Source organism: Macaca fascicularis, chromosome 12, assembly GCF_037993035.2.
Source record: "Macaca fascicularis isolate 582-1 chromosome 12, T2T-MFA8v1.1".
Lineage (NCBI taxonomy): Eukaryota > Metazoa > Chordata > Mammalia > Primates > Cercopithecidae > Macaca > Macaca fascicularis.
In genome coordinates, this window is record NC_088386.1 from 64,353,422 (window position 1) to 64,365,993 (window position 12,572).

The 12,572-nt window shown below is 43.0% G+C and overlaps 2 protein-coding genes across 13 annotated transcripts in view; one reads left to right on the forward strand and one right to left on the reverse strand.

The window, feature by feature from the left end:
- Positions 1 to 12,572, reverse strand: part of SPC25 (SPC25 component of NDC80 kinetochore complex) — a 119,211-nt gene that overhangs the window by 15,638 nt on the left and 91,001 nt on the right. The gene's annotated exons all lie outside the window — the stretch shown is intronic.
- NOSTRIN (nitric oxide synthase trafficking) overlaps positions 9,698 to 12,572 on the forward strand; it is a 63,043-nt gene continuing 60,168 nt past the window's right edge. For all 11 annotated transcript variants that reach the window (XR_012421187.1, XR_012421188.1, XR_012421189.1 and 8 more), the window contains exon 1: positions 9,698 to 9,781. Coding sequence is in view for 6 of the 11 variants with exons in the window: in XM_015432324.3 (XP_015287810.2) it covers positions 9,755 to 9,781 (27 nt within the window). In the remaining 5 variants the exon portion in view is untranslated. The remainder of the gene's footprint in view (positions 9,782 to 12,572) is intronic.

Genomic DNA, 12,572 nt, shown 5'->3' on the forward strand with positions numbered 1-12,572 from the left:
TGTTTCCCTTCATTCCCAACTAGGCTGCGTGGGATACCTCTTTGTAATTCCCATTACATTTCTCTAAAGACCTCCTCTGTATCTATCATATCTTCATAATCTGTCCATCATATCTATCTATCATCATATCTATCGTCGTCTTCATAATCTATCATAGTATAATGTAACCTTCCTTCATCAAACTGCTGTCCTTGAAAGAAGGGATTGGCGCTTGTTCCTCCTTGGATCTCTCGTCAATACCTGGAACAAAGAAGGTGCTTCAAAAGACATCCTGGAATGAATGAGTGAATGGATGAATACACATCAATGATTTATCAATTGTGTAAAACGCTACAGAGAGGCAAAATGAAAGAACTTGTGTTTTTCAGTAGAACCATTTCAGAAGAGTTGGGAGAGGAGTTGACTTAGAGGTTAAATAATTTGAGTGAGAAGACAACAGGGGATGATTTTTTTTTTTTTTTTTTTTTTTTTTTTTTTTTTTTTTGAGACGGAGTCTTGCTCTGTCGCCCAGGCTGGAGTGCAGCGGCGGGATCTCGGCTCACTGCAAGCTCCGCCTCCCGGGTTCACGCCATTCTCCTGCCTCAGCCTCCCGAGTAGCTGGGACTACAGGCGCCCGCCACCTCGCCCGGCTAGTTTTTTTGTATTTTTTTAGTAGAGACGGGGTTTCACCGTGTAAGCCAGGATGGTCTCGATCTCCTGACCTCGTGATCCACCCGTCTCGGCCTCCCAAGGTGCTGGGATTACAGGCTTGAGCCACCGCGCCCAGCCTAAGGGGATGATTTTTAACAAGTACTCAGAGGGCTGTTTGACTGAACCTAAGTTTGAGTGGACAGGGTGCCCTCAGTCTCAGGGCTGTACAATGGCTTTAAAAAATTAATATATACTTTTAAAAAAATTCATATGGAATCTCACCATGTTGCCTAGGCTGGTCTCAAACTCCTGGGCTCAAGGGATCCTCCTGCCTCAGCCTCCTATGTAGTTGGGATTGCAGGTGTGCCACTGCACCTGGCTCGTAGTAAATAGTTTTGAATAGGTAATGCAAGCACAGCATATAAAATTTCAAAAGTGCAAAAGGAAGTCCAGTAAAGAGTAAAGCTCTACCACTTCCCATGCCCATCCCCTAGCCTCTCAGTTGATGCCACAGGAAAAGATCACAATAAATAACCATTTGGCATGCTTTTGTTTCTTCTCTAAGACTCCATCTCCATAACTTGGCAATGATTTATAGGAAATCACTATAAATCCATTACTTATAAAGTGTAGAGGGGACCAAGATGGAAAAGGTGAATAAGTCCCACTGTTGGCACTTTATTTACATAGGCAAAAATGCCCAACTCATAATGTGCCTTGGAGACTAAAACAACTCTATACTGGATATTCCAGTGTACATTTAAATTGAGATTTGTAATTGAGATTTGATCATAGATGAGCTTAGAAAAAAATGTAAGTAATGAGACATAAATATTAACACAGGTGATTAAATGAAGATATAATGTAATTTGGGCAAATCTGCATTTGTAAAATGTCCTTGTTCTCATGCTTTCCTTTGGAAGCTAAAGCCATAGATCACAGCTATAGGATGACTTGACTGTTAATTAGTTGTCCATTAGTCTTCATTTCCTAGGGCTTATTGTGGAAAAGTAAATTTATACTAATTTGTTTTATGCAAATTAATCTATTTGGTTTCATCTTCTTTCTCCATTAACACCTGGAGTTTTAAAATTAATATATATGACACTTGGACATGCATAATAAAAATTAAACCCTAGCACACTGAATTTGCATGTATATAGTAAGTTAATTATGACCATTTGGGCTCAGATTTAAAAATTAAGTAATTTCAATGAGGTGTTAAGAGGCAAAAAGCTTATTCTGTGCAATTTTTACAACCACAATGTAATTAGTACAAGCAGAGCATAAAAGTTACCTTAGATGCTACAAATTAGGCTGGCTATTAACAATAACAGCATCAGTGTTTACCCCCACTGCTTCTGCCACAGTTTAAAGTACTCATTAGTGCTTCTAAATTGGATAGTTTTCTTTTTTCCATCTAAGGCTTTGGGCAAAGCTCAAAACCCTTAAAAACTTTTTTAAAAAATATGTGCATTAAGGCAAGTCTTCAGAAATGTATCTTTTAGCTTTGGAGAGATATGAAAATTAGGAAAACTTATCACTGCAATGATCCCAGACTGAAAATAAGAGTGACTTAATCAGAATGAAATTGCTTCTACACTTCCCTCTGAGGGTGATTGGTGGAAGTGATGTCAGGTATGGTAAACACTGACCGTGGTGCGCATGTGCGTGCTGCGGCAACAGGGAAAGCTGCTGCTCCTCTGTCAGCTCAAACAGGTCAAGGACTAGGCATCATCCAGGACTCAGAACCAGGAGCTGGCCTTGGGAAGACATGTTAATGTATATCAAGATGTGTCACCCATGTCATAGCTAGTCCTACAAAGAAAGCGCTCTCGAAGATGTGGCCTGCTGACAGCTAGCTGCTCCCACCTGACCCCTTAACCCCTGGACCCCAGCAGCCTGGCTAAGTACTCCTGCCCACTGGGCCTTTAATACCAGCAGGCCAGCTGCCCTAATCTTACTGTGAATACGGCAAAAATTCTCTTAGATGTTCTTGGCAAACTTGTCAGACCCCTGCCCATTTTAGACTCCAGCTCTTCCAAACTTATTCTTAACATTAGGGAACTCTTCGGTTTTATTCTCAATCCCAAGACTCTTCTTACCTCATCTGTTTATATATTTTAACCAACAAACCTCCAAGAAAGTTCTCTAAGTGGCCCCTTGGGATTCTTGCCGAGTCCTACTTCGTTTCCTGCTTGTCAAGGCCATTTTAATCAGTGTCAGAGCCTCCCAAGTGCATTGGAACCATTTCCCATTTTAGAGTTCCTGCCCAGAAGGTCACACTTATCTTCTGTCTCAGTGTTTTGAACTCTGCTTCCTGATAGCTGAGGATATGGGCCTACGCGTAAACAATATCCCCTGCCTTGCCAAAAAAGAGAAACTTGCTAATGGAGTCACTCTCTCGGTATTTAATTCAAAGGAAAGCAATTATTTATTGAACATTTACTTTGCTCCAGATACTTGGCTATGAGGAGCTCATTGAGTACTGTGGGAGGCAGACCATTAAACTCATACTTTTATTTTTTTTTTCTTTTTTTTTTGAGACAAGGTCCCTCTCTGTCACCCAGGCTGGATGGAGTGTGGTGACATGAACACGGCTCACTGCAGCCTCAGTTTCCCTGGGCTCGGGTGATCATCCCACCTCAGCCTCCTGAATAGCTGGGACTACAGGTACACACCACCATGCCTGGCTAGTTTTTTTACTTTTTATTTTTGGTAGAGATGGGGTTTCGCCATGTTGCCCAGGCTGGTCTCGACCTCCCGGCCTCAAGCAACACTTCTGCTATGGCCTCCCAAAGTGTTGAGATAACAGGCATGAGCCACTGCACCCAGCCTAAATGAATACTTTCAACACGATAAGATAAATGAAGTAAAAGAGATGTGTGCAATAGATAGCAGTAGTATAAAGGCAAGAGTTCACTCTCTCTGGAGAAAACAACACAAGCTAGACTTTGGAGATAAGTAAAAATCAGCTGGGTCAATATAAAACTAGAAGGACTTCCCACTGGAAGGCTCAGCGTAAGCAAAATCCTAGAGATACGAAAATAACAAGGCACGCTGTCATCATCTCAACTATCAGTTCTTTTTTAAAAATTAAAGTTAGCATAAGTGTTATCCTTTAAATTTGTGTGTGTGTGTGTTGCTGGGTGCAGTGGCTCACTTCTGCAATCCCAGCACTTTGGGAGGCCAAGAGAGATGGATCGCTGGAGCTCAGGAGTTTGAGACAAGCATGGGTAACATGGTGAGACCTCGTCTCTACCTTGTGCCTCTGTTGCCCTATGGGTATTATAAGGATCAAAATAATACATATCTACCTCAAATGATAACCGTGGTGATTAAATAAGTTAATAAGTCATCCCTCAGTGTACATGGGGTATTGGTTTCAGGATACCCCCTCATACCAAAATCCAAAGATATTCAAGTCCCTTATATAAAATAGTGTCACATTTGCACATAACCTACACACATCCTCCCATGTACTTTAAATCATCTCTAGGTAACTCATAACACCTAATGCTATGTAAATGTTATATAGGTAGTCATAAACACTTATTTGTATTTTTATTGTTACTTTAAAAATTTTTATTTTCTTTTTTTTTTTTTTTTTTTTTGAGACGGAGTCTTGCTCTGTCACCCAGGCTGGAGTGCAGTGGCCGGATCTCAGCTCACTGCAAGCTCCGCCTCCCGGGTTCACGCCATTCTCCTGCCTCAGCCTCCCGAGTAGCTGGGACTACAGGCGCCTGCCACCTCGCCTGGCTAAGTTTTTCTATTTTTAGTAGAGACGGGGTTTCACTGTGTTAGCCAGGATGGTCTCGATCTCCTGACCTCGTGATCCGCCCGTCTCGGCCTCCCAAAGTGCTGGGATTACAGGCTTGAGCCACCTCGCCCGGCCAAAATTATTATTTTCAATCCACAGATGCAGAGCCCAGGGATATGGAGGGCCAATTGTATTTGTAAAACACTTAGAATGATGCCTGACATGTGGTAAGTCCTTTAAATGTGAGCTTATATTACCATAAAGTATTTACCTAGGTCTCAATTGATGATGTTTATGCCGTTGCCAGTTCTTTGCATGTTTTGGCTACAAAAGAAACTTCCAAGGCAAGTTTTGAATTGCCATTAGCTCCTATTACATTTGGGCTCCTTTTTCTTACCAGCTTACCAACACCCAGTATTTGTGAATACTTAATACATGTGTACTATTGTTGTTAACTCCCCTTAGAGGCAGCACAAAATGTGAAAGTTGGAGTCCAGCAGAGCAGCTTCCAGGCCAGACTCTGGAAGGGAATCCGTTGCAGGTTTTCTTTCTGCAGAGAGGCCCTACCAGGAAGGCACATGCTGAGCGGAGACTGAGAAAGAAAGCAGGAAGATTAGGACAGGAGAGGTCAGACAGTAAATCTAACTGGAGGCTAGGCTGGAAAGCAGCCAGAGTATGAGTGCAGGTCAGAAATGTGGGACCAGAGACAAATCTGAGAACAGAGAACTCAAAAGAATTCTTTGCACATTAAAATTTTCAGAAAGTGTGAATGGTATACCTTCTTGGAGGAGATGCTTCGATCGATCGATCGATAGATAGACAAAGATAGATAGAGAGAGAGAGACAAATAGATGGATAGACAGAGATAGATAGATAGACATAGACAGATGATAGATAGATAGATAGATAGATAGATAGATAGATAGATAGATAGAAAGAAAGAAGATAGTTCTTGAGAAAAGAAAAATGGCTTAGAGCAGTCTGAGCCATATGAGGTATGCCAAATTCATCAGGCCCAGAGAGGGAGCATGGGGCTCCAGTCTTGCTGTGCCTCCTTGAACCCACGCCTGGAAGCAATCATTTAAAGGCATTTTGTTCCTGACTAGCCACCTCATCTACTATCTTTATGTTCCTGGAATTTGTGATACACAGAACAGTGTATAGCCAATCAATAGCTTATGTTATTTTCATGGAAATTCTTGGCAAACAACTCAGGAGCTTCTTCCTCTTCCTCTTCTTTTCCTTTAAAAACCTACTTGTGGCCGGGCGCGGTGGCTCAAGCCTGTAATCCCAGCACTTTGGGAGGCCGAGACGGGTGGATCACGAGGTCAGGAGATCGAGACCATCCTGGCTAACACGGTGAAACCCCGTCTCTACTAAAAATACAAAAAACTAGCTGGGCGAGGTGGCGGGCGCCTGTAGTCCCAGCTACTCAGGAGGCTGAGGCAGGAGAATGGCGCAAACCCGGGAGGCGGAGCTTGCAGTGAGCTGAGATCCGGCCACTGCACTCCAGCCCGGGCTACAGAGCAAGACTCGGTCTCAAAAAAAAAAAAAAAAAAAAAACCTACTTGTACCTGCTGCTAACCAGAGCATATACTCAAGGCAACTTGAAACTATGCTCTTGGGTTGGAGTCCTCAAGCGTGGCCCAAGTAAATGCACTACTTATATTAAGTTGGCCTCAGTTGTTTTTTCCTTTAGGTTCACATTCTCATCAAACTGTAGGTACAAATGAGGTTGTTAATATTAATTCCAAAACTACAAAGTTCTTTGCTCCTCTTACTCACATAGGAACTCAGTCTTCTCCTCCCAAAGTCCCCTTGGGCCATTTTTCGGGACTAGAAGAATTCTTACATGCTCGGGGACAAATGTGCTCACTGTGGCCTGCTCTATCTTCCTTATCAAGATGCACAACCTACCTGAGCCTCAGTGGCTGAAGACACCTTAGCAGGTTCTCCCTGCTGCTGCCTCCTCCCAACCCATACCCAGCAGAGGTGCTTTTTGCTATACTCCTTAGCAGAGTATGTTTAGGGTGGAATGTGGGGTCAGAGGAGAGAACAGCCCTTATCCATCTAGAGTCTTTTATGATTTAGGTCCTCTTATTTCTCTTCCTAACCTCAGTCTGCTGAGGTTCAAAACATGTCACCCCAGGCTGGGTTGGGGAGAGGGAGAGGAAGATACATAACCAGCTACCTGCTCCTTGTCCTTGATGCTTTACTTCTAGTCACTCAAGAACAAATATTAACCAGTCATTGTAGTAAATGGAATGGAAAACTAACTCCAATTGTCCGCCCCTCTCTGTCTCTACGCCCTTTACAATGGGACACTGAGCTCCTCCTATTAAAAAGTAGAAGCTCTCCTTGCCTCTTTAATCTGCGCTGGGCCATGACTGGCTTTGATCAGCTGGATGTGGCTGAAATGATGGGATGTCCATTTTAAGCTGTACCTCCAGAGGCCTTGAGCTGTTCCACTCACTCTTGTGGCTCCTCTGCCATACCCTGAGAAGAGCCTGGTTAGACTACCAGCTCATGAAGTACGGCCTCAGCCAACAGCTAGCCCCCAGCCATCCCCCTGCCCAGAAAAGCCCAGATGCATGGCTCTGCCAAGCCCTGTGTAGATGACCTGCTTTTACATGAGTGAGGTCAGGGGACACCTGAAGATCCACCCAGCTAAACTATAGATTTTTGAACCAAGTAAAGTCTGTGTCATTTGAAGCCACTGGTTTTTCTGTTTGTTACACAGTATTATTGTGACAAAGGATAAATGATACCAACCTATTTCTGACCTCCAAAATCAAGGCTTTTTGCACATTCAAACACTCCTCTGAGAAGCTCAACAAATAGCCAAATTCTAATTCTCAGTCTGGATTCAGCCAGGATCCCCTGCTGCACTTACAACAGCCCTGCAGCAGATGGGAGCAAGATGAAAGGATTTTAACTCAGCAGATGTCCAGGAGGTCTGAGGGAAAGCTAGTCAGTGCACTGGGAATGGCACACATGAAGAGTTTGGGGATAGGAGTGCCCTACCAATCTATATTTCATATACAAAGATCACAGTAGGCTTTGTGTGACAGCATTTCTTGTGGAAACTGGCAAGGGAGACCAATTTCCCCAGTTTGGACTCAGTTGGGACTGAAATGAAACAAAGAGCAGCAAGAAAAATGGGGCAGGAATCACAGAGAAGACATTGAGCTGCCCCAAGTCCTAGAACTGTGGCTCTGGACAAGTTTATCTAAAATCTCTGAGGGCAGAGAAGCCCCCGCAAGTGGGAATTTGAGTCACATATTATTAACTTCAGTCTATATCCTGTCTCTAAATTTCTTTTTAAAAAAATAGAGGGGCCGGGTGCGGTGGCTCAAGCCTGTAATCCCAGCACTTTGGGAGGCTGAGACAGGCGGATCACGAGGTCAGGAGATCGAGAACATCCTGGCTAACACGGTGAAACCCCGTCTCTACTAAAAAATACAAAAAACTAGCCGGGCGAGGTGGCGGGCGCCTGTAGTCCCAGCTACTCAGGAGGCTGAGGCAGGAGAATGGCGTAAACCCGGGAGGCGGAGCTTGCAGTGAGCTGAGATTTGGCCATAGCACTCCAGCCTGGGTGACAGAGCAAGACTCCGTCTCAAAAAAAAAAAGAGATGGGGTTTGCTATGTTGACAAGGCTGATCTCGAACTCCTGGCCTCAAGCAATCTTCCCATCTCAGCCTCCCAAAGTACTAAGATTACAGGTGTGTGTCACTGTACCTGACTTAAATTTCTTTTATTATACAGAGTTGCCTTGTCTAATTCCAGTCCTGAGATAGCTACCCAAGATTGTTGTAACCTCCAGTGATCAAGTTCTTTGGATAAGCAAAGAGGGAGGACATTAAGTGTATGGAAAAGACCCCTCCTCTCCACGGTGCAAGGCAAGTTCTTTTCCTTAATTGTCTCGACTCTTCTACATTGTTTCTAGGAGCTTTTTTCTTTTTTTTCTTTTTCTTTTTTCTTTTTTTTTTTTTAGAGACAGAGTCTCACTGTGTTGCCCAGCTTTGAACCCCTAGACCCAAGCAATCCTCTGCCTCAAACTCTTGAGTAGCTGGGACTACAGCACATACCACCACACCCTAATTTAAAAAAAAAATTGTAGAGATAGGAGTCTTTTGCTGTATCGCCCAGGCTGCTCTCAAACTCCTGGCCTCAAGTGACCTTGTAGACTCTGCCTCCCAAAGTGCTTGGATTATAGGCATGAGCCACTGCAACTGGCTTATTTCTGGGGACATTGAATGGAGCCTGAACACCAGGGACAGATGAATGGAGGCTGAGCCAGCCAGGCAGGTGAAAACTGAATGCTTTTCAACTGTGAAATGTTCCACTGGACTGTGTTGATGGAGCTCCTTTCAAACTGGGGCCTGCCCTTGCCTGCCAGTCAAACAGAACTGCCCACAGCCTAGCAAATGGCTGTCATACGTCAATAGCCCATTCATTGGAAATCTAATGATTGGCAACTGGGACCACAGGTGCAGAGAAAGCAGTAGAACTCAAGCTGTGGTTGAGTTCTTATTCTGTCTATCCTTTTGAGTGATGAAAAATGAGGCCAAATCTAGGCAATTGTTTTCTTTACATTGAAAGCTTAGCCTCTTGATCCTGTTGGGGCTGGAGGGAGAGTGGAGTTAGGCTCGGAGAAGTGGTTAGTGTACACTTTGCTCCTGATAGCTGTTTCTGAACATTCTGTAGTTATAGTTCTACAGGAGTAGGTTCCTAGTTGTTTGGTATCTGGCCCTGTGGGATTTTAGGGGGTGGGGGAATATGGGCTTGGTATTTGAGAGCTGGATAAAGGAGGTGGGCGGGGTGGTTGGGCTCTAGATTTGTTGGTTTGCATATTAAAGGCATGCTCACAAGCCAGTTGTTTGCTCTCTCTAGGAATTAGCTAACCCTCAGACAGGCAGTCTCTCTCCAAGTCCACGAGGTCCCAAAAAGTCAAAGCATCATACAATATAGAAAATAACAAGCATGATTAATACTACAGGCTGAGAGGATATGTGTTCCTGCACTGTCAGACCGAGCGCTAGAATTATTGGAGACACATTGCAGCTTCTGTGCCTTATCTCAATGTTACGCTGTTCAGGACTCAGGATCCTGCCCTCTGAGGGTTTAGAGAAGTCATTCTCACTGTCTCACCCTGGCTCTCTTCATCCAGAGCAGTTCTTTACTTTCTCAGGAAACAAACGGGATGAAAGTCCAGAGCTGGGACTTCCTCCTTGGTGTGTTTGACAAGGACTGACGTACTCTAGGCCCTTTGAATCCCGGAAGTCCAGTACACACCCAACCTTGATTACAGTGTCTAGAATGCTGGAGCGTAGGTGAAAGGACAAAAGCCAGACACATTTCGACATGAGGGATCCACTGACAGATTGTCCGGTGAGTAGCTCGGTGTGGGTTGTGTGCCTGCGTGTGAGGAGGGTGGAGGGTGGGTTTATATATTAATGGATTTTAACTTAAGAAATTTGAGACACTCAGAAACCAAACAAATTTAGATATTGGCTGTGGTACAAAAGTTTGTGGTTTTTCTTTGTTTCAGTTTAAAAACAGAGCTTTTTCTAGGAAATGACAGGGCAGGTAATTGTCATCTTTCCTTCTCATATTCTTGGAAAAAGTTTTGAGTGAGTAAAGCATCATATTTGGATCCAGATGGTGGTTGTTTGGAAAACATTCTTAAGACAGACACCCATGGTGCCAACATCGCGTGTGGAGTGGATACAAAAACACGCAGAATGTCTGCAGCCAATTTTTGGCTCTGAGAATAAAGTGAGGGAGGAGAGTTTTTGTGCTTTTTTGCCCTCATTTGTTGAGTCAAGGATCACAAGTCCTGCAGGAGGAAGGATAGACTCTCCGCTCTGCCTGGCCTGCAGTAGTTCTCAGACTGGTTTAGCAGCATGTTTGTTCCATGTTTGCTTGTTTTGGTAATATTCGGAGCACTACCAAAAATATAAGTTTGGTCAGAAGTCCAAAGACATTGTGAGGTCACTGGTGGCAATAGCAGAGACGTAATTTAGGAAATAAGAAGCAACTAAAATAAAAGGGGATATGTTTACTTTGAAAATAAAGTAATTAAGGAGGGTCAGTGTTTTATCCCAACACATGGGGCTGAAAAGCTAAGATTGGTGACGTCATAAGCAAGAGGTTTCAGTCATCCTTCATGTATTAATAACACAAACTGTGGAGCAGCAGATAAATGGGCGCTGAGATAGAGCCATGAAGAAGACCAGCAGAGGATTATTGATTTCCTTTTTGTTTATTCAGTGGATAAGAAAAGCACATGGTTGGAAAAGATGGAACTATGGCTACTATTGCAGAAAATCAGATGAGCTAAATGAGATGAACTCATAAATGACTAGTAATTTTACTAATGACAAGATAGTAGCCAATTCTGCCTAATTTTACTGTCTTTAAACACAAAAATAATTTGTGCTTAATGTAGAAACAAATTCCAATGATATTGTTATAGATTTTTAAGAGTGAAACTTCCACCTTTAATTACTTCAATCTCAGTCTTCTCTCCACTGGTAATTATGAATAATTTTTAAGTAGTCTTTTATCTTTTTTTTTTTTTTTTTTTTTTGAGACGGAGTCTCGCTCTGTCACCCAGGCTGGAGTACAGTGGCCGGATCTCAGCTCACTGCAAGCTCTGTCTCCCAGGTTTATGCCATTCTCCTGCCTCAGCCTCCCGAGTAGCTGGGACTACAGGTGCCCGCCACCTCGCCCGGCTAGTTTTTTTGTATTTTGTAGTAGAGACGGGGTTTCACCGTGTTAGCCAGGATGGTCTCCATCTCCTGACCTCGTGATCCGCCCGTCTCGGCCTCCCAAAGTGCTGGGATTACAGGCTTGAGCCACCGCGCCCGGCCAGTAGTCTTTTATCATTTATTTATCTCTCCTTGAGGTTGCTCCCTCACTAAACTGTAAAATCCTCCCCTGTCTCAACACTCCTACTCGATGACTTTGTATCAGGGTGGCAGGCCAGGACAGGCATGGGATAAGTGGCAGCAAAATCTTGGCACTAATAGTAACCAAAGAAGACAATTAACACCAGGGGACGGGTTCAATGGACAGAAGAGAGGGAAATGCAGGCCAGATGTAATTAAGTTTAAAACGAGAAGAATAAATAAATACATAAAAAGGAAACTGAAGGCCTAGCATTGTTTTTGCAGGCAGCAAAGTCAGTCTTCAGATGTGGAGAAATGTTTTCTTTCAGCAGCCCCCAAGGCAACCCATAACCATACTTCTGTGTCTGCTTAAAGCTCCACTCCCTGACATGCTGAATAGTTCCTTGTGCTCTGCTGAGCCAAGGACTCCTGTCCTTGGCTAAAACGCTGAAGGTCATCTGTATGGGCTCATTGCCACCAAAAGAATCCAGGAGTCATGGGGAGGCGGATATCCCTTCAGCCTGGGTTTCCAAACCCTCTAAAGTCACAGAACATTTATTTATTTGCAATTGTTTCATCTTAATCAAGTGTTCAAGTTGATTTCCTGGTACATTCTTAGCTTGTACTTGGGAAACAATGCTATGTGAAGATGAATCTACAGTTTGGGAACAAAATAAGACAAGGAAATGGATTGCAAATGAGTGCCTCATGAAACACTTAGGTAGTTTTATAAAATAACCCAAAGCTTTAAGCACCTGCAAAATGTCCCTTTCCATGAGTCCCTAGAGTTGCACAGAGCACAATTCATAAAGTCTTAGCTACAGTTCTTAACCGGGCCCATACCAATATACCCATGTATGGAACTCAGTGGGTTGCATGAACTTCAGTGAAAACAAATCTCTATTTGTACTGATTTCTAATTGAGATTTAGAATTTTATTCAATCCAGAATATAGACAACAAGCCCCAATACTACTAGTAATATCTGTGTAGTGTCTGTGACTTTGTAACCAATAAAAATCAGAAATTTTATAACAACATGACAGTTGTTGCACGTATCTAGAAATATTTACATTCAACCTGACTTCAAAATGTTGGTAATACTTAAGATATGTAATTTAGCATGTTAATTAAAAAGCATATAATATCATAATTTTAAAAATACACTCTAAAAATATATAATTCATTTCCTTTGTAACCCTACGCTACTTAAAAATGTTATTCTGAATCAAATAGGTTTCATGAGACTACAAAAAGGGCTCATGGTACGAAAAAATTTAAAAATCTCTT